This window comes from Drosophila willistoni (assembly GCF_018902025.1).
Source record: "Drosophila willistoni isolate 14030-0811.24 chromosome 2L unlocalized genomic scaffold, UCI_dwil_1.1 Seg196, whole genome shotgun sequence".
Taxonomy (NCBI): domain Eukaryota; kingdom Metazoa; phylum Arthropoda; class Insecta; order Diptera; family Drosophilidae; genus Drosophila; species Drosophila willistoni.
In genome coordinates, this window is record NW_025814048.1 from 600,680 (window position 1) to 623,444 (window position 22,765).

Genomic DNA, 22,765 nt, shown 5'->3' on the forward strand with positions numbered 1-22,765 from the left:
CAAGTCTGTGTGTGTGTGTGTGTGTGTGCGTGTATGCGTTCATGCAATATAATTATTAAAGAAATCTTTTAGAAAGGGGTGCGAGAGAAAACAAAAGTAAATTTATTTACATCAGACATTTTTGATACGCGATAAGGAAAAGTTGTTCTGCTCCCATAATTATAAAATGGGTTTTGATCACAAATAATATGATCTCAGATATGCCAAGAAAAACAGTTATATCTGGCCAATATTTTAATATATAATAACGCATAATTTATATGTATATATTATAGATTTACTTATTTTTTTTTTGTGTTTTTTTCTTATCTTTTTTGTTTTAATTTCGTTTGCTCGTTTAGCTAAATGGAACAAATTGTCGGGTCGATCGTTTTGTCTTATTGTTATAGATATATTATTGGATTTTTAGTTTAGCTTTTGCTGCTCGATTTACTTGCGGCCCAGAGTTTCGCGCCATTCATTATATTGGTCCATCTCCTCGTGTAATTGCAGAGCCTCTATGCACGCATTAAAGAAAGGCGATCCGAAGCAGTCTTGCCTATATTTTTCGAAGAAAATATAAATCGGGATTAGTAAATGGTAAAAAAGGGGGAAAAATATCAAAAAAGTTGTGTTTTTGATTGGCATTTGGCACTCTTTCTCTTTCAAAAATGAATTGAGTGCCCAAAAATTTATTTTGCTTATTGCTTGTTCAAAAAATGCAAAGTTCCAAAAACCAAAAAATAGATATAAATTTAAATTTAAAAATAAAAAAACGTACCAAAACTAAAACGGATAAGTTTGCCGGAATCGTTGCTGGCCCGGCGGCGCTTGTTCAGTTTTTTGTATTGTTGCATTCGCATTTTAATTTCATTTTTAATTATCACAATTTTTGTAGCGTGTTGTTGTTTTCTTTCTTTTTTTTTGCAGGGAGCCCAACATTTTTTTTTATAGATATAAATATTTATAATTTTTTTGGCTACATTTTTAATGTAATTTTTCTTAAATTTTCTTGTGAGTGTTTGCTTTGTTTGTTTTTTTCTGTGTTTTTATCAAAGATTTTTGTTTGTGTCTTTGCACAAATTGCGTTCTACCTTTTAGATCTAAAAATTTTTGTTTGTTAGGCTAGAGATATATGTATATTTAATCCATTTTGGGGGTTAGGGTTGGGGTATGTGGGTAATATATCCTTTATAATATAGCAAAAAATATGTAATACAGTTGCAAAATACTTTCGGTCTCGAGTTTCGTTTTTTTTTTTTTTTTTTTGCCCTTGTGTGGAGAAATGCAAATGCTGCTTGGTTTTTTGTTTTTATGTTGTTTTCTTTTCTTTTTACATACATACATATATTAAAAAACAATGGATTTTTTTATTTTTATATACAGCGACAATAATAAAAGTAAAACAAGCTAAGAATACTTATTAAATAAATACTTCGGCTTTCGGTATCCCCTAACATCATCTTCTTTTCTCACTTTTCATGCATAACGTTTTGCTTTGTTTGTTTTTTGTTTTTGTTTAAATAAATTAATTAAAAAATAATTGATTTTTTTAAAAAACATATATAGTAATAAATAAGTACGAATTAAATTTGGGCGTTGTATATTTAATTTTTCTGCTTCACTTTCGTCACTTTCTGATGTTGTCTCGGATCGGGTTCGGTGTAATGTGTCTTGGATTTCTCCACTCTTATGGTTGTGTGGCTTGTTTTTTGGGTATATATATGGGTGGTTGATTGGGTGGTGTGCTGTGCTGTGGGTGTTGACTTGGGGGCTGACTTAAAGTTATGTTTGAACCGGTGACATATTGAACGTTATGGGCGAACCATTCACTACTCTTAAAAAATGCTGCAAGTTCGTTATTTCTTCCGGTGGAATTAACAGCACTTTAAGGCATTCGCCAAACCATTTTGAATCAAAGCAGTCTTTCCTAAAATAAAAACGAAAAAACAGCAAAGCAAAATTCAATAAAAGAAATAAAAAGTAAACACAAAAGGTAAACCAATAAATGGAAAAGAAGTAGTCGCTTTAGATTAAGAATGAAATGAAAATCTACTTGAAAATAGGTTTATGAAAGGGATAGGGTGAGCCGTTGATAACTTTTAGATAGTGTTGCAGCTGCGAAATTTCTTCATCATCAATAAGTAGCACCTTAAGGCAATCTCCAAAGGTTTCGTGAGCAAAACAATTGGCCCTGCATCGAAGAAATAGTTGATAGACAAAGATATACAAACACACAGGATATAAAAATCGTGAGAGAAAAAAGGAAAAATATCAACTAAAAAAAAAGAAATATTTAAACCCCATTGTCTAGAAATATTTACAGTGTTTTTTTTTTTTTCAAACTGTGCCATGGTCATTTATTAACTTAGATGACCATGACCACAAGTTTTTTTTTGTCAAGTCTTATTTTTTTTTATTATTATTATTCGACACCTTTTTGGCATCTTTGTCTCTCTGTCTGGCATCTGTCAAGAGAAACTACTACAGAAAATTGACAGTTTTTTTTTTAGTTCTGTGGAATGTTGACCATTGAGGAAGCATGCTTTTGATATACCCTTGCAGAGAAAGTATCTTGACCAGATCGGGCCAATATACCACCTAGAAACTATTACAGCGATAAATGCTTATAAAAGTAAAAGAGTCTATTTTGTTTTACAACAAACAACGTATTAAAGTTCCTGAGCCTATTAAATCGAATATCAAAATGATATCTGTATATCTGATATTGACATTTGTATAAAAGAGTCTGTGCTATTAAGTATTTAAAATGCTTGAACCTTTACGATCGGATTAATCGTTTATATAGACATAGAAATCGTTCTGTGAAACGACTAGGGTCACTGTGACATACTATCTCAAAGTCTAAGTTAAGGTTTAAGAAGCACAGTTTCTTTCTAATATATTTGGGTTACATTGCATCGACCATAAGTATTACAAAATAAAATAAAGAAGACTGTAGAAACCGAACATATTCTTCAAAAAGCTCTTTATCACATCAAGATGGTTTAATGGGTTAAAGTTTGTCTAGGAAATGGGTTTAACGAATTCCATTTGTATAAAGGCATTGTCTATAAAGCCGATGCAACTCCACCTACTACTAAGAAATATTCATTTTTATTCTGAGAGTGATTTTTTATGCAATTGTCTGCAATTGGTTAACTTGCAAGGGTATATAAACTACGGCACAGCCGACGTATCATTTTTTTTTTAGATATATGTATATTTTAATTGATTTTAATTTTCTATGTGTATCAACTTACTTGCATAATCGATGTATACTCGTCTCCCGGAACAACTGATAGCAATCCTCACAAATGCGATCCAGACGAAAGAACATGGTCTTGTTGAAAATACCCTTGCACTCCAAGTCAAAGAAATTGCTGCGTTTTGATAGATTGTGATTATGTGGTAAAGCTGTGAAGATGGGTATAAGGACAAGAAACAGCATCACCGAGATCTTTATTTTGCGGGAACACATCTGTAATGAATCAGTTTATAGGATATTGGTTAACCGGAAGTTCATTAAAAATAGAATATAGAAAGAACCCTTCAATTAGCGAACATCCTTTATAGAGAGAAGGAATGTGGTGACCATGTGGATATGGGCCAAGCTAAACCTTGAAATCCAAGGTTCTTTAGCCACTATGCAATTGCAAATTGCACCTGCAGCAGCAGCAGCAGCAGACACTGTCGGCTGTCGGCGGCGGCGGCGGCGATCGATTGTGGTCTATAAATAGCCGCCAACTCTCGTAAGTGTGCGGTGCGCGCAATTTAAAAATAAAACGGACTGCATCTTCGGAAATGGAAACGCATAAAGGTAAAGGTGCTGGCAGTACACACAGGGAGAGAGAGAGAGAGAGAGACGGTGAGAGACACAGACACAGAGCCAGAGTGTGTCTACCGTCAGTCAGTCAGACAGACAGACAGATAGACTAAAGCAGACGATCTTATCGCCAGTTTTTCTATAAATACTTTGCAATTTCAATGTTTAAATGTTCATCTTTTTCTTTATTACATTAAGTGCAATCTATCATATCGGATCAGTGTCGTCTCGTTGTTATCGCAGATAGACAAGCCCCCAAAAAATATACCAAAAAATTACAAACTCACTTATTGAATAAATAAATTATCATGTTAATTACATTTGCACATTCCAAACTATTGAATAATTCTCCGTATCGTTGAAAATTGCAAAGTTTTCCATTGCGCTGCGCACTGTGCCAAAAAATGCTTTTCATTTTGGGCATGTGTGAGAAATATTTTTGGAATTTCCTACGATTTAACCCCGCCTTCTCCCGCATCTGCTCCTCGTTCGGTCCTCCCCAGAGTAAACCGTGTGAAACTGAAAATAAATACTGAATGAAATGCCCAACAATCAAAGGCAGACAAGACGACGACGCTGAGCGAAAAAAAAAAAAAATATACACAAAAAAAGAAAACACATAAAAGCAATTTGTTGAAATATTTCCGATGTGACTTTAACGATCATTTCGCTTAGCACCTAATAGTCTGTCGAATTTTGACTTGGACCCTCACTCACTCTCTGCCTTTAGTTAAATTGATTTTTTATTAGCTTGTTGATGTCTTCAATTAAAGTGGAAAGCGCATTTTTATATTCCGCTGGCTTTTTGCCTTTATGTATGTACTATAGAAAAATGAGGAACGCCAACTTTCTTTTCAAACGAAACGTTTGCCAAATGTTTAAGTAAATTATTTGAATCGACGTATGCGGATAGCTATAAGAACTGTTGAGGCTAGCTCGTTCGAGGTCAGTATTCAGTCAGTCTGCCTAAGCATAGAATGTTGAGCAGGTGATTAAATTTTGATTTTAGTTTACCAAGCCTTCAAGGATATACGTTGTCCCAGACCAGAAAAATATCCTAGAATATCCTACTGTTATATATGATTTGTAAAGGAGTCTACTTCTTTTAATCCCTTTCCCATGTTTCCTCCCTCCTCGCACTGCGTCTTATTATGCAGGTTCTACTGTCCCCAAATCCGATAATTAAAATCACACACATTAACAGGTGCTTCCACATATGCAATTAATTTTCGAAGCATTTAAAAAGTGGAAGTGGCGCCAAAATGGTTTACAGTTATACTTAATGGACATCTTTATTTCCATAACGTCATTTATATTTTATTTTATTTGTTGGAAACGTCATTTGTTGTAAAAAAAAAAAAACAAGAAAAATAAAAATAGATTGAGTCTCAGCCGCAGTCCCAATGCAAAAGTGCAACAGCTGTTACATAGGAAACCCATAGTGACCTCTGGGCCTTATTGGGCCAGCTAATTGGCTTCGAGTTGCATGATTTATGATGCGAGGCCAGTTTAAGATTGCACTGCAGGACTCTATATTAAGCATACATCTCAATACATATACATAATACCAACAAATTCATAAATACATATTATTACAACAATAAATTACTTAACTCGGCTTAGGTTGATGCTTTGATACAAATTTTTTGTGACTACTATCCCGGTTCATTTCTCAATTAAAGTGAACTAACACTAAGATTTTTTATATACTTGATTTTCTTATATTAAGGAACATTATTTTATAATATATTATTTATAATTAGAATCATGCATGCCAGAATTCTAGTCAGTATTTCTAATGATAAATGATATAACTTCGTGCTTAATTTTTTTGGCAAACCCTTGAAGAATAGTCATAAATTCTAGAACTTTTTCGAATCATTTGAAATGTGAAGACATAAAAAGTATCTTTTGTTTTTGCGATCTTTTAATTATTTTGGGCATGTGGCATGACAATTTGTTTGTATTGAACTTTGATTAGTTGCCAATTGATTTTATTTCTTTTCTCGGGTACTCTGACTATTGTACATTCATATGGATATATATACACGATTGATCGATCGACTTGCGCACACGCCCCTTAATTGTTATGCCGATGTCGATGATCATTTTTATGATTGTACACTATTTAACAAATAACTTTGGTTTTGATTGTCCGTTGCCAGAGTGTGCCAGGCGACATTGAATGAAGTCATGAGCCAAAAATAATGATGGCAATTATGACACAAAACCAAAAAGATGATAAATAAAAAAATTATTTTCTAAATTCTTTTATGCGCAATAGCACTTATTTTCGATTTTCTATAAATACATAGTTAACTAAAAAGCTCAAGTTGTGGTTATCAAATTCCCCTGAATTTGGCATTCGGTATGCATGACATGTTATCGTGCATATTTCTGTCTTATTCTATGAAATCCGCAAAAACAGTAATAACTATACAAATGTATGTTTACTATGCATATACATACACAGATATAGAGTAGGTACATATATTACAAATATATGTGGATATAACTATGGCCACAAGCGTAACGCTTGGCTACGCAACCATGGCAATCCATGGCAGACTCATTCCACAGATCCCAACCCTGCTTCTTTTGTCCACCGTTTGAAAAACATCGCAATCGCATGTTAAAAAATACACACACAGAAAGGAAAAGGCAACGCAAAATGAGCTTAGACACGCAAAAAACACGAAAAAACAATGGTCAGGGATCGAGACAGCTTGGTACCACATAAATTGGCCCACCAACAGAGAGAGAGAAAGAGAGCTTATCAGTATTTTTCGCTTATGTTGCGCTTGCGCAGATCAATTTTGAATACCCTTTTGAGAAAAGTGGGCACAGTCACTTTGAAACAGAAATGTCCAACCCATAGAAGAAGGGATCTTTGATTATACAAATAACATTATTGATAAGCATCACGAGATGAGTTCAAGTAGTCTTGACTCTTCATCTCTCTGGATCAAGATAATAAACACGTGCTTTCTATATGTGGTGTTGAAAATTCACATAGAGTCTTCTATGTACATACTTAAATAGGAGTCAAAAAATATTTTGCTTCGAAAAGGACAAATAAAAATTGATTTTTAATGCTTTAAAACGCAAGTTTTAATCCTGTTAACAGCTAACAGATATAATCGCATAAGTCGTTCGCATAACATCGATATAAATTTGAAGCAAGAGAGGTAGAGTAGCACAAAAACTAGGGCATTTCAACTCGGGCAGTTTAGTTTTCTTTTTTGGTGGCAAATTCGTTGATTTATAGATTCAAAAATTCATAAATTTAAACAATTTTAACCAAAACCACGAAAGAAATAGAACCATTGGTCTTACAACTTAAAGAAATTAATGAAATGAAATAAACAAAATATTAGTAATTGTACTCAAAGTGCATGCAATGCAAAATTGACAACTAACTTTGCTCACTTTGACTGCAGCTGGTGCTGCAGTTCGTTGTGTCTTTCTATGGCTTCCAAACGATTCCGATTCCAATTCCGAGCCGACATCAAGATACATAGCCGCCAGTCAATTGATTGAACGAATTCGGATAATGTGGTTAGATGATATGTGGCCTGAGTGTGAGTATGTTTGAGTGTGTGTATTGCGATCTACGATCTTAAGTATCCAATTGATAATATTAAGATTAATAGCAACGACAGCACGTTTCGTAATACATTGGCATTTATGAAGGCAATGCGCCTTTCCAGCGTTTATTTTTGTCTATTTTTATTTCTTGTTTTACTGCGACTAAGTGACCAAGTCTTATGGCAAACAAGCACAAGACCTAAAATGCTAAATGATAATGATGATAATGTTGGATGGTTGTATTTAAACAACAATGAAAAAGTCAGCCAAGTGCAAACAACACGAGCTACAAACGATTACGGTGACGGCAACAAAATAAATTTAGTATATATATTTATATAAAAGAAAAACAAAACACGAAGCGAGCGAGCAGTCAACTTTTGTTGGCAACAAAAGATCGCAAACTGTTGCTTGGAGGTTGTCGTCGGTTGTTGAGGTGTTTTCTGCTACTGCCACTGCGATTGTGTCTCTTTCCTTCTTATCAGACAAAACAGAGACACACAGAAGCAAAAATGCATACGACAGACGACAGTGAGTCTGGCAATGTTGAATGTGGCCGATGAAAGTGGATGTTTGTGTGAGTGAGAGAGTGAGTAAGTGATACTCGACTCGTTTTTTTTATGTTCGAAAAACTCGCAGTGGAACACCCATGCGTATACGTGATATGAATTGCTAACGCTAGCTTGCTTATCGTTTACGATAGTTCGTTGTTGTTGTTGCTACTATTAAGCCGTTAAGACCTGTTTGAAAGAGAGAAGACAGTGGCAATCAAGTCCTGGTTTTATGCCAGCGGTAGAACGCTTACGGAATATGCAATTACCTATCCGATAATAATGACGCGACAATCAACGGATGGCTGGATGGATGGATAGGTGGTTAAACTAGTTTTGAAAAAAGTGAATTGTGATCAACAATATACAGTAGAACTACAGCTGAAACTGCATCGAATGGAAATCTACAGGGCAACTTTTGAATCTATTACACATGCTTTCTTATTGAATAACACTTGTTAATATGCAGTTCTATTTAGATAAAATATGGAAAACATAATTGCTAATACAATTTATCTGACCATGTGTATCTCGAGGTTACTTTTGCGCTTACCTATCTAATAATTCTAAATTTAGTTTCTTTAGATTTAATTAATTAAGTGTATGAAACCAAGAAATTTGCGGTTTAAAGGAATTATTCTGAAAAAAATATTCAATCGATCAAATTTAAAAACAAACCGGTTCTAATGGACGAGCCTCTACTGTACTTAGTATTTAAAATATATTTATATAAAAGTATGTCCTTAAATAAATCCAAAAAAAAAAACATTAATTATTCCAATCAAATCACTCATACGACGTGTGTGAATGAACCTTCTCTCTCTCTCTCTCTCTCTCGTTCTCTCTGTCTCTCTCTCCCTTTGCTTTGCTGTGCACTAAAAGTATTCGAATGAACGAAAATTGCATTCAGCCGGTCTGATGCATAGTGGCCATATTATTGTTGTTGTTGTTGTTGTTATTATTGCTGCTGCTGACGTTGTTTATTTCAGCTTTGGCTTTGCCAGCCAGTTGGGCGACCATTTGGCACACACAGACCAAAGACTCACACACACACATACACACACACATACTCTTATATACATTGGCATTTTATTAGTTTAATTGAAAGCAAAACAATTTAGCATGATGGCGAACTGGTTTCGACTCGTTTTCCAAATGCTTCAACTAAATTATCATACTCGATGGCAACGGCAAACGGAGGATGTAGATGGGATGGATGTATGTGTGTTTGTGTGTGTGTGTGGGTTGGATGCGGCTCACAGAATCGTGTCACTCACACTCTCCAAATACGAATACAATCTTTCGTATATTTGTTTTATAATACTTTGTTTGTTTTTGTTTTTTTATTCATATAAATAAAGTTATCCATTGAGGAAATTATTTGAACACACAAGGATCGGATGAAAAATTCGCTGATTGTGCCAATTTTCAATGTTTTTGCTCTCTCTTTCTACAGAGAGCTGTATGTGGTGTATATTGAGGTGTTGTCATTTGGTTTTAAATAAAATCGAAAAGCTTATAAATCACATAATTAAGTATTTTGCCTTCTTTATGGTTACCAAGCGTTTAAATGGCAATTCACTTCGATAAGAATGCAAATGTTATTTGATACACGTAAAATGTAAAATACGAGAGATATGTATACATTTTGGGAACATTAATGAAGAGTAAAGCAGCGTGTGTGCGATCACTTGACAGTCCAATTAGGCGCAGCTGGATCCCATTTCAGTGTCTTCCCCTACCTCTCTCTCTCAGTTTCCTTCTCAGTTCAATCTTAATCTCTGCTTAATGCGATCAGTGAGTGAGAGAAGGAGGAGCAAAAAAGGAGATGCCCGAAGATGGAATTTATTTTTGATTTCATTTGGGTAGAGCCTTGTGTGAGTATATTTCTTAGGAAGTACTTTTAAATTACTCGGAATTGGGATTGTATTTGATACAAAAAAATCGTAATTCCTTTTCTTAAATCGAACAAATTATTCATGTCAGGAAATAGTTTAGGTGAGCGATAAATAGTCTAGTGCATTATCTCAGAAATTATACAAATTAAAATATTTTTAAATGGAACTAAAAAGATTGAAAAATATATATTTATATTCAGCACAAAAGGTATCAGTAGATTGACTGCTATTTCTAGAACCATCAAGTAGACTTAGGCAAGGACTCCAAACTAAAAGTACTAATTTAAGCTTACAACCACTAATCGATCTATTTTATTTTTTAAATTGTATTAATATTGTAATTTCTAATTCAAAGCTATATAGTTTTTTATACCCATTGTTTTTGTTGGAACTTGATCTATTGGAATTAGTTTTCCATAAATGATTGAATTGATGATTTGATTTCGGTTCGGGTTTTCATTTTAGCCAGGTCAACGCTAGTCAAGGCTAGATATAATTGCAGGTCTATTTCCTTCTCACAAAATCTCACATTTCTGTTTTATAACTATTTTTAACCTCCTTTAAATTGCTAATTATTTCTCTACAAAGTCAACTCCATTCACATCCAAATAGCTTTTTCTAGTTTGAAAAAGAAAATGACACAATTTAGTGATAATGTAATGTTCTTTTCAATAAGATTTCATTCTTCATTTCACTCTATAAGTATTTGGCTAATGCATTGACTTGATTGTCTAGAAAAAGTAATCAAACGTCAGCGGAAATGAGTCAGTGTTTAGTGGGCAAAATACAAAGTGCAAACACACGAACGATTGAGATCGATGAATATCAATTAAAATGCCCAACGGCCATTGAACGTGTGAAATGTGAAGAACATGATCGATTCGATTGGATCGTTCGATTTGTTCGCATTCTGGGAATGAGAGAAATGCCCCCCTTACAGTCACACTCATGGGAATTTTTGTGTTTTATTTCTTGCCTTTGGGGGGAGGTCCAAAAGACGAGGTTAACACTCAATTTACAGATAATTATTAAAGTGCAGGTGCGCATGCGCACTAAAATTGCCATTTATCTGTATAGACGGCTGTACGGCCAAGGACGGAAGAAATGTTTGCCGTATTGACCATTTACGACCATTTGTGTACGTTTTGTAAGAGATTGACGTCAACGTCAGTTAAATTGCACCAAAACAATGATAGAAACTAGTTTTCTTAGCTTAGTTTAGTTCACGTCAAAAACGATTACATATTTGTATGTACATACGCGAGAGACAAAATCAAAATCAATCATTTAAACATGATATTGACGTATTTGGAAACCTGTCTGAAGCAAAATTGTACGAGTTACTCTTACTCTTACACTTCAAGTTTAACCGGGCCCCCCTTTTTGCAGTTTTATTGTCATTTATGTATTTTTATTATTGATTTGACTGTTTTTGTCAATTTGTTATTAATTTTCATTAGCTGGCTTATTACAACATTTAATTTGCCTGCTGACATAAGAATCCATTAAAAGATTTACGAGCTCGGGCTGCGGGCTGCTAATTGATACATTCTGTGGCTATTAAATAGAGGTTTATTGACCATAAAAAATGAAATGAATAAAAGGCAAAAAAAGAAATTGATTATGGTTATTGCATCAGCCGCATATCTGACCATAGATTGACTACTGTGACAAAATTGTACCTATAACCGCCAGAGATATCCACATTTAATTGTGGTGGTGGTTAGAGGGGTTAGAGAGCAATTTGTGTGTGGGTAAGGGGTTGGGGGTAAGTAATCGCATCCATAAGTTTGGGGCAATGAACTGTAAAAAAAAAAAAAATAAAGCCAAACGACAAGCAGCCAAACAGTTGGCAGATGTTATATATGGTAATATATTTTAAAAACACATGCATATTCCTCTGAGTATGTGTGTGTGTTTGTGGTCTGATCCACACATATAACATATGTGTGTATATTATATGTATATATGGGCAATGACTGACAAAATACGCAACCGCCTCCTCTTGAGAATTGCCAAGATCAAAGTAGCTGAAGTTGCAGCTACAATTTTTTGTTGTTGTATCTGCATCTGTCGGAGATCTTTGCCACACATTAACCTCAACTTGAATTCGCGAGGGGCACTTGATGCCTGACTGCCACAACAATTGCTTTTCAATTAGCCAGACTATCCTTCTGATTGTGCTCTTTCGGGACGACGCGTGACCACAGCACATTCAAATCTACGACAGGGCCAGCAAAGATACATGGTCATATATTGGGAAATGATTTATCGCAAAATTCAATTAGTGCCCACTTCAGCTTTAGAGGTCAACATCGAAAATATACACATATATTCAGATGTTTCTATGGTGAACTGTCAAGGGAATTGCCAAAAACCAACTGCAACTGCAACTGATAAACCTAATAAACTTAGAAGGGTAAGAAACAGAACTTGGACAGCATATGGCAATGGTAAGTGGAAACTGATTCAATATTGATTGCATTTGTTTGCACTTTTATCATTAGCTTCAGAATTCCCAGAACCTAGCCATCGATACTTTAAAGAAGGCCCAAGAACTTGTGCGAATAATACCTAACGATTTCTGATTGTTGTTGAATAAATATAAATAAACTTTGACAAGGGATCGTCGACTCTTAAGTCTCAAATCGTATTCATCTCAATCCAAATAATGTAATACCTAACATTAGAGACAGTACGGGTGAATAATATTTTATTAAAGTAATGTCGTTAAAAAAAGAAAATTGAAAAATATTCCTAATAAATACACACAGTTTAAGGGTTAAGTATATTAGGAAAAGGAATTTAAAAGAATCCAACACAATCCTGAAATGAACCCATTATTATCTCATTTGATACTCACATTTAATGACAGCTTCTTCATTGTGCAACTTAGCTCTGTGCTTGTTTTTAATATTTAGTATATAGATGTTGGGGAGTGTCTTGTAGATTAATAACTTGTTGTTAATTCAAGTGCTTCACCTTGTTAACACACTTTTTTGCTTAAGTTTCACTTTTCAAATGGCTTTGCAATCTTTTAGATTTTTTTCGGGGATATATAGTATATATGTATATTTTTCTATATCAATAAATTTGTAGTATTTGTTGGGTGTGGATAAATCTAGGAATAAAATTTCAGAATCACAGAACTTTAGTTTTTTGGTTTAACAATTTGGTTTTCTTTAGAAGAATTCACACAATATGAATTCTATCCCTTCATGGACAGTTTTCTGATTGTCATTTATTGTTATTAATGTTGCATCCTCTCTGTTGGCTCTGCGTCGACGTTGATTAAACTCATTTACATGCAAAAAAAAAAAAAAAACGAGGCACCAAAACGAAGATGAAAAAAAGGAGATGCAGTCTGGGGAGCTAGGGAGATGGCAGGGAGAGATTGGCTGCTGCTGTTGCTGTGGTTGGTTGGTTTGGTTTGGTTTGGTTTGGTGGCTGCCGCTGCTGCTGCTGCTGCTGCTGATGTTGATTTATTTAGCCGGGCCGATCGGCTTTGGCTTCGCCTTCGCTTGTTGCATTTTAAATGTCGGAAGTGTTTGGGTGCAAAAAATAAATACGAGTACAAATAAATGCACATGGTTATATGCCTGCCGCTGCTGCGGCCAGTATGAGTATGTATAATGTCCAATCATATGTATGCATATATTTTAGACTGGTTTTTTCATTGTAGAGGAATTGAAATGTATTATATGCACTTTCTGTATTTTTCTTATTTTATGAAAGCAGGTAGGTATATATATACATGTATATATATGTATGTATGTATGTATATTTGTACTCCATGTGGATACTAATACCTTAACATTTCCGATATTGAAATGAGACCTATCTTCGCTTCCGATTCCGAATAGGAATTTTTGAATGCTTCCGCTTGAATCGCTTTCAGCCACCATAAAAATAATATGAACCTTTGAATTATAAAATCGAATAATTTCAGAAATGAATATTCTGAAATAGAAATATTCATGTATTTGTGTTCTTAATTATTAATCTGTTTTCTTTCGACTTAAAGTTTGAGAATTTCGAATATTTACTGAACTGAGCACTCGATTTCTAAATTTTCTCTGCATTTCAGTCAGTCTATCATGTCAAAACTATGTAAAAAAATATATGCCCTACCGCCAAACATTTTCGAAATCAGAAGACGACCTGAACAGCAGACTATTGAACTATTGAATTAATTTCGAATTAAAGTATTTTTGAAGTTCAGAATATGTTGTTAATATCATATGATCTGTATATAATCAAAACTGGGTATTATCTGTAAATGTTTTTTGTTACTTATGCATATAATGACGTGTTTCTGATCTTATAAACTTAGTTCAACTTTTTGAATTTGAAATATTAGAATTCCAGCTGGAATCCTTATGGCTTATGCCTTACCACTGTAAGAGCGATCTCCTAGAATTGTATGAATCATTTCTTGTATATACTTATATGTACATTTGTAAGCCAAGCAAGCATAATGTGGCAGGCAAACAGACAATCGAACAACGATTTGTTCGATTTGTTGTTCGTTTCTAGGAAATGCTTGCCACATATATCTATATAATAAAAAATTCCAAATGGGAGGCCCAATAAGAACTCAGTTATGACATCATCGACTGAAAGCAAAAAGATATCGAAAAAGACACACAGATACACACGCACACACACACACACACACCCATAAATAAGAGTCCACTTTATTTGCTGCTACTGCAAGGTGGTAACATCATGCGAAAACAGCAACAACAAGAGCACAAAAAAAAATGCCGGTCAGCATTGATATCGATATGGCCAACAGCAGCAACAGCCGCAGCAGGTAGTTCTCTCGGCCAACTGAGGTACAGGCCATGGGACACGACGGACAACAGACGGAGGGACGCTGCGCACAAAGATTAAAGCGGCGCGATAAGCAATTGGTATTATTATTGGGATGAACCACTCTCCCAGCATCATCAACGTTAACATTTCATTTTTTTCGGCTACCTTTTTTGACTTTTTTTTTATTTTTTTTTTGGGCCCGCCTTGGATAATCCCTAGTTACATGCGACAACAGCAATCATAACAACAACAACTGCAACTCTTTTTTAGCACGCGGTACTTTTCCATACGAAACAAAATTCGAAAATTTAAAGCTCTAAAACTGCATATATATAAATATACATGTATATAAATGACTTTTATATAATTTGTATTTTACACAAAACCAAAAGCTGCGCTGAGCTTGAGTTTCGGTTTTTTGTTTAATTTGAATTTTATAGCTTTCGTTTGAATTGTGTGTTATATTTTCTTCCAATTTACACTCATTTCTCGGTAACAGGTTACAGACTTTATGGCGTTTTATATAGATGCAATTATCTACCACTCGACACTCACTTGAAAGACTTTGATAATTTGTTTATTTTATTTATTTTAACTTTGTATTTTTTTTATTGTCAATTAACTAACTCGTGAGAGACTCGAAACGAATACGTGTGTAATATATATGTCGATTATTTTTTTTTATTTTTTGCAGCTTGTTGCTCTTGTGATGTTTACTTGTTGCTTCGTGTTTAAGGACTACGGCAATATGCGGCAGTTGAACAACAAGATTGAAATTCAAAATTCAAAGACCCTGATTCGATAATTAATCGATTGACGGCAGGGTTGATATTTCAATCGATCAAACTAGGGTAATCGACATTATCGGAGCAAGCCTATCGGTTAATCGACATTATCGGAGCAAGCATATCGACTTGGCTGGGCGGCCACATTTAAAAAAAATGTACTCTTGGCCATGATGAATGAAATATAGTTTTTTGTTGCCCCGGGAGTGCAACCGGAATAAAATTTTAAAACATTGAGAAAACAATGAAAGAAATGAGTTTTATTTTTTAATTCAAAATAAAATCAAAAATGCAGACGATGTTCACACATTTGTACAAAGTAATGGGTGCAACTTGTTGTAAGAGCTATGCCATATTGGACAACAAAACATTAATATTACACTTCACATAAAAATTATTTCGTTACATTTCTTGTTTCTCCTCATATGTGCTATAAGGCTTTAAGGACTAGTTTTCTTCCTATTTGCTTTACGAGTAAAATCGTTTCACTTCCTTAGACTCTACTCTATCCTCGTCCACGGCTACAAATCATTTCGCACCACGACTTAATAGATACAAATTCGTAATGATGAAACGAAATGAAATACAAAAGCTTCAATGTTCTTAAAATCGAAATACTTACTTTGAATGCGAACTCCGGATCTCTAAGTTGATATTATATTGTGCACTTAAATTTAAATAAATACAACCTAAATGTACAAAGGTTCGATTTGGCATTATAATAATTAATAATGCAAACAATGCCCCTTTTCTTTTGAATGGGAATGTGTTTCATATAACTGAACAATGATTACGACAGCAATTTAGCATCATGAAGGGGAAGGTGTAAAAAAACCCTGGGGAAAATTTTCATAGATAAACTTTTCCTTTTACAAATTCATTACAAATCATTTAATTTGCTTTGGATTTCCCATCATGTTAAAATAACAATGCTCGAAGTACGTTTTAATGTTAAAAGCAATTAGTTTGAACTTTAATTGCGAGCAAGTTTCTAATCATGAGAACTAAACGTAGACAATAAAGCCGGACTTTACGTTGATACTTGTCATGTTTTTTTTTTTGTTTTTAGATAAGTGACCTGTCTAATCAGAATAATTTAAATAATTATGCGAATAACGTGAATCTTCTAGATTGTTTTCTTGATTTAGATATTACTCATTTTACACGATTGATTTATTAAGTTATTTTTCATTTAAGTAAAACATAACATTTTGTTTGTTCCTTCTGGTTAACACTAATTTTTAGTATTAAATTTTTAAATTACTTAGTTTTTGTTAGTAAACTCAAATTGGCTTGGTTGGTTTTTTTAATGTTTATGTGGGGCTTTTTAAATATCTTAATTTGAGACTATATTTCATATAAAGGTTTGTACATTATCAACATAATTTTAATTTAAATGTTATTTATTGAAAATAGTGCAAAATATTGCAATAAAATCTAAGATCTAAGAAAATTAAAATTAAAAACGGTCAGTTCAGTTCGAAGTAAAATGGATAAATATTTTTTGACCTCAAATTTGGAGTCTTTGTATACTAATTAAAAAGGCACTTTACATTTGTCAATGCTTAAAAACATTTTTTCACAACCGCTGAAAACGGATTAGAAAAATCTTAACAATATTTCATGGCATAAAAATGATCCGACCTATTAATTTTTCCCCTCACTTTTGTTTCTCGTCTTCATACATAACTTTTTTTACTTTTTTTTGTTTGTTAAGGATATAAAAATACACAAGGAAATAAAAGAAACTTCCGAAGCCTAAATGCTTACAAATTAGGAAAAAGAAGATATTTTCAGTTCTAGCAATTTTGACAAAAACTTTTGCAGAATGTTGTTGTTAATTCAGAAAATTCCCAATTTTCCCATATTCCCCTATTCCCAGTCCCTTATTAAATCCTAAAGATAAAACAAAATCCTAAATAAATGTAAAAAATTACTAAGGTGTCTAGAATAGTAAAAAAGAATTGGCATTTTTGCTGATTCCTTTATGTTTTTTCTCAAATACACCGTTTTACTCATAAATTTTTAAACATTTTAAGTGCTAGCTCATCCAATTCTTAATGCAAGTGGTATAGTTTATTATCAGATTTACGAGAATATGCATAATTCAGGCTTTAATACTTCCACTTCCCTTATCGAGTGGTGGTGCACTTAATGCGTGTAAATTGAATACAATTACACACACACCAACACACACTGATACTCGTACACTTTGAGCACCCATTTACAGCTTGAAAAATAACTAAAACGGAACCGGAAATTGCAACAAGACAAACTTGACTTGAAATGCTTTGGTGGTCGGTGTCTTTGCGTTTTTTGAGAATTTCAAACCTCCAACACTTTGCCACCCCCTCCCAAAAAGTAAAAAGGCAATTTTGACGAGTCATGTAAATTATATGCTCACAGTTGACCTTGTAACAATTTCTTGTATTTCGTTTTTTTCTGTAATTAAGTAGAGCAGACCAGGGCCAGGGACAGGGACAGATGCTATTTACACGTCTGGTGCGATCGGGACTTTACCATGTTAATAACCTCAAAGCCGGCAGTCAATCGGCAAACAAAAGTTAATCGTGATTGATTTATCAGTGGAAAGTCAAATACAAATATTTTGGTTTCTGTGCTTACCTTAGGTGCTTGTTTCAAGTTTGATGGAAATGGGATTCACAGCGTGTTTCACTCTCTTTCCTCTGTATTTTGCTTTTTAGTTGGTGTTGTTGTTTTTGGTCTAGACCAAGTTCAAACCAAGTTGCAATTACAACTTTCTGTTTCTCTGGCACTAAAATTTATCGCCATTTTGTGTGAATTTTTGTTAGATCTTTGTGTAAGCGTTGATAAACCAAAGATGGCATAAGTAAGCGTGGGCGTGGCCAGGCCAGGTGGGTAGGCCTTAATCTAATCTACAACAGATTACACTCAGCAAAAAAAAAAGCTTGAATAACCGTGTACTCGGTATATACACTTCACACGCGTTTTTGCACTCTCACTCTCACTAAAGCACTCATCTTGTTTGGGCTGCTTGAATGAATGAAATTGAATGTGAATTGTTGTTTATGCTTGTTGTTGTTGATAATATAGAGGAGGAAGCTGTAGTAGAGAAGTATGTAGTTCGGGGGATTCCTATTCTGTGTACCACCGATCTCTACACGCACAAACTGCCACAACACACATACACACACAAACACACACACTGACGCACACTCACTCACTGGTTGATGGAAGCGCGAGGGGGTGGAGGGCGGGCTGGCTAACGCGTTTTAGTGACATTCAGTGCCAGGATGAATACATATAGATTTTCGTAAATTAAATAAGTATACAATCGAAATTTATACTTTACATATGTACATATGTATGTGTAATTGACACTTTCTTTATTTCGTAGAATTTATTTTCCACAGAAAAAATATTTTTATATATTTTTTATTTTAACGAAACACAGAATTCAATAAAATCTGAATAGAATAGAATATATTATTTCCAAATGAAAAATAACATCAGACGAGAATTAAACTCAAACCGCATCAGTAACGCAAAGCAGACTAAATGCACAAAATAAAAAAAGAAACCAAAAAGAGAAACACAGAAATATAAAAATGTAGGGGACCTCGGACCACTGGACTGTCTGTCCATTCCCATCCGATCTACACAGACACAATGAGATTACCCCGTACATATATTGTATGTACACATGGATGTATGTTGGGGGTAGCGAGGGCTGTTCTAAGACATCAGGTATTGGTCAAAGCAAGAAATATAGATAACATGTACATATGTATATGTTCTTTTCACAGTGTTGAAAATTATAACAAGTGTAAACAATTCAGGTTTATTATGGAATAAGAAATTTGATGTCCAATCGGAAGAGTTATGATCTCGGCTAATGATTAACGTAATAGAAGGATTTAAAACGTTAACAAGCTTAGCACTTGAATACTAAAGACGTTTGGAATTATTTGAAATATTTATATTTCCGTATTCAACTTTTCCATAGAGTATCAAAAATGGAGGAAGACCGAACTTGTGATAATTAATTGCAAATTGGTTTGCAAGAATTTGGAAAGAAATAAAGTTCTTAGATCTAAACTTATAGAAGTACTTTTAAACGCCCAATGAAAACGTTTTCACCTTACTTTTTTTTTAAACATTTACGAATTATTTCAAGTAAAAATTGGAATATCTGATCTGAACTGAACAGAACAAATCTGATCAAAGATTTATATAAACAAAGGCCACAAATGACAAAATATCATTATCAATCTCAGCTAAATTTTTATATTTGTATAAATTTATCTATGTTGAATGCGAAGAGTTGAGTTTAAAATTGTCATTAATTATGTTTACTTTAAAGTAATTTACCAACTTTCAAAACAATTTGTTTTATAAATTATGTTATTAATTAAATGCGAGTTCCCTTTAATGAGCGACATACAAATGTAAATATAAACGGGGGACTTTTTCTAGATATACTATAACGCTGATATTTTCGACAAATATTTGGGAAAGAGTTTCAATACGATTAACCCTCGAAAAGATATTGCTTGATAAACTTGCATGTATACATATGTCCCAATCTACGAGAACAGTGAAGTATCAAAAGAGGGTTCATAACATAAGCATAAGAAACAAAGAGATGTACATCTGTAAAAAAATTCTTATGGTCAAACTCAACAATCAATTTGATTTCTCTGGATGAGAACAACTTTCTAAAATAAATCCCAGATACGCCTATGAAAACACACCCACGCGTACACATGGTCACATTGAAATTAAAATGAAAGCATGCATATATATGTATGTATGTAAAGTATGTATGTGTATGTACATATACATATATAATACATATGTAAGTTGAATTCACTCGCGCTCACCGAGAACTTCATTAGTTTTGACAGGGACGGATACTGCAAAAGATTTCACTGGACATCGGACAAAAGTCATGTGAGCAAAACTTTCCAATGACTTTCTTTTTTTTTTTTTTTTGTATAAATTAGGGAGATGTAAATTTAAGTCCCAAATAGACTATTATAATGATTATCTCTAACCCACTTTTAGAAATTTATTTTCTAAAAGTTAAGTAGAAAGAACTTATCTGAATCCATGGTGTGAACTCTTTACATGTCACTCATAACAATATCTCTCTATCAGTATTTGTACATTGTGTTTATACGACTTAATTATAATTCATTATTGAATAAAACTAACTTCAAAATCTACAATTTTTAAATTGCGGACTTTTTTACCATATGATCTACGGTAATAAAACAAATATTAACTTTACATTATTTATTCTCTTTTCGATTTGTTTACTAAATTAAATTAAAAACTAATGTGAATTGAATGGTTCATAGATATTACAATATCCTTTATAATGTTTATTCTTTTTATTTGTATTTCAAGGCAAATAAGCATATCGATTGGATCCAAAGCGAAAATTGGGGAAAAAATAAAATTGTTCATATATGTGTAGACAATTTTTCAAATAATTTCAATCGATTGTTACAATAACTCGATCAACCTAACGTGCTGGGAGTCCAGAGTTTACACTTTTAGAGAATAACCAAAAGATTTCTAAGAAATTAGTAGTTTTAGAACCGGGACTTCAAGAACTGGACACATGAGCGAAAATTTTGAACACCACTGTATACATATGAGTATAAATTGTCAGCTTAATCACAATTAGATTGACGATCATTGCGCTTGCGCAATGCTATAAATACACATACTTACATATATGCATATAAATGAACACATATACACATATAATATATGTTATTTTTATAATAAATAAGCCGGGACACAAAGCGTTTATATTACGTATACGCTAAATCAGAATGGCAGAGTGTCAACAAACTTGTAATATGGCACAAGTATGATTCAATAATCCGACATTCAATTCATGTCAGACAGACTGACAGACAGAGAATCGGCTATTAAGGCACTGACACAGTAGGGCTATTGTATATTTAGAAAATTCTGACTTTTTTATTCTTATAAGTTGAGATAGGACCATTAAACGAAGCAATACCTGTGCCCAGCTTTTATAAAAGATTTCAACGGCTTATGCCGTAGCTTATTCTAAATTAGAAGAGCACACGCCAATTATAAATATAAAAATAACCGAAGAACAAATAAAAATTGTAGGGAAATGCCAAAACACACACAAACAGAGGTAAACTATAAATGATGAAGGGGCTAAGATGAAGGAGAGAAGTGCCAGAGAAAAAGGTCACTCTCAAGTGATCTGCAGACGACGCGGATCGTGACTAAAACCAGATTTTACTGCCGTAGATTAACTGCGAAAAGGCAGTTTTGCTTATCGTGTAGATCACAGCGCGATTCAGAAAGAGTCATTTAAAATATGTCCATATATTGTCAATGAATATGTTCTTTAAAACTTACCATTTTATTAGATATTTTATTACTTGCTTATTTCCAACAACAACGACTACAACTTGTATTTGAAGTCTTTGACAACTGTGCAAAAATGTTTGCAAAACTTCTGTCCCAGTTCCTTTTATACTATGTCTCAGTCTCAATTTGGGTGGCTGCGGATCTGGACTCAACTTCGGGGTTGGGGCTTTTTTGTCCTTTTGCATAATGCGCGGGAAATATTGTCTCTGCTGTTTGCTGATTACAAAGCGCCCCAAGACAAGACAAAAAAAGACAGAAAAAGATACAAATGGAAATGGTAAAATAAACTGTATAATTTATACGATTATTTCCTCGAATGTTTCAATGTGGCAGAAATGGTGGCGGTGTCTGTTCTAGTCATATGATTATGATTAAGTCAGTTGATTAGAATGCCCTATTGGTCTTATCACATGCCTGCCGCTGCGTCTTAATGTCTTTATATGCATGTTCGTGGGATGGTGATGGGGCGTATACGTTTTGCAATTGTGCTTATTGCACAGTGCGCATACGCCGCGTAGACGACAAAAGGATTGAAGTTTGTGTAGACGCCTGTCAATTTGTGTGTTACAATGAGCATCATTAAAGGACACAAATAATTGTCATTATGAGCTATATGTGCTTATTGCATTACATTCCTAAAGAGAGATATGTTCTTTCTCATTTCGGCAATTGGTTATGAGAAAAAGTTGTTCTATTTAATTTTGATAGGTTTTTTTAGGGTTCCAAAATTCACGTATGTGTGTTTGAACGTGTCACTATATTTTTATATAGTTTATTATTTTAACGGAACACAGAATTCAATTAACTCTGAATAGAATGAAATATTATCTAAGAAAGAAAAATAACTTCAGATGAGAATTAAACTTAAACCGCATCAGTAACGCTGTTGTGAAATTGCAGAGGACGTCATTT

General features: G+C 33.7%; 1 protein-coding gene across 7 annotated transcripts; it reads right to left on the reverse strand.

Moving 5' to 3' along the window:
- Window positions 1–279: 279 nt before the first annotated feature.
- LOC6639661 (ion transport peptide) lies at window positions 280–21,931 on the reverse strand. Of its 7 annotated transcripts, none has more exons than XM_015178981.3 (3): window positions 7,226–7,425; window positions 3,243–3,460; window positions 280–538 (listed from the first exon to the last, which is right to left on the reverse strand). In XM_015178981.3, the coding sequence occupies exons 1-3, from the start codon at window positions 7,322–7,324 to the stop codon at window positions 430–432; spliced, it is 426 nt and encodes a 141-aa protein (XP_015034467.1). In that variant the 5' UTR covers window positions 7,325–7,425; the 3' UTR covers window positions 280–429. The 7 variants fall into 7 exon arrangements, 6 of the variants coding, with proteins under 6 accessions (XP_015034467.1, XP_046865939.1, XP_023037604.1 ...); XM_047009983.1 differs by lacking the exons at window positions 280–538; window positions 7,226–7,425 and adding exons at window positions 1,368–1,909; window positions 21,842–21,931; XM_023181836.2 differs by lacking the exons at window positions 280–538; window positions 7,226–7,425 and adding exons at window positions 1,368–1,909; window positions 18,071–18,184.
- Window positions 21,932–22,765: the final 834 nt, after the last annotated feature.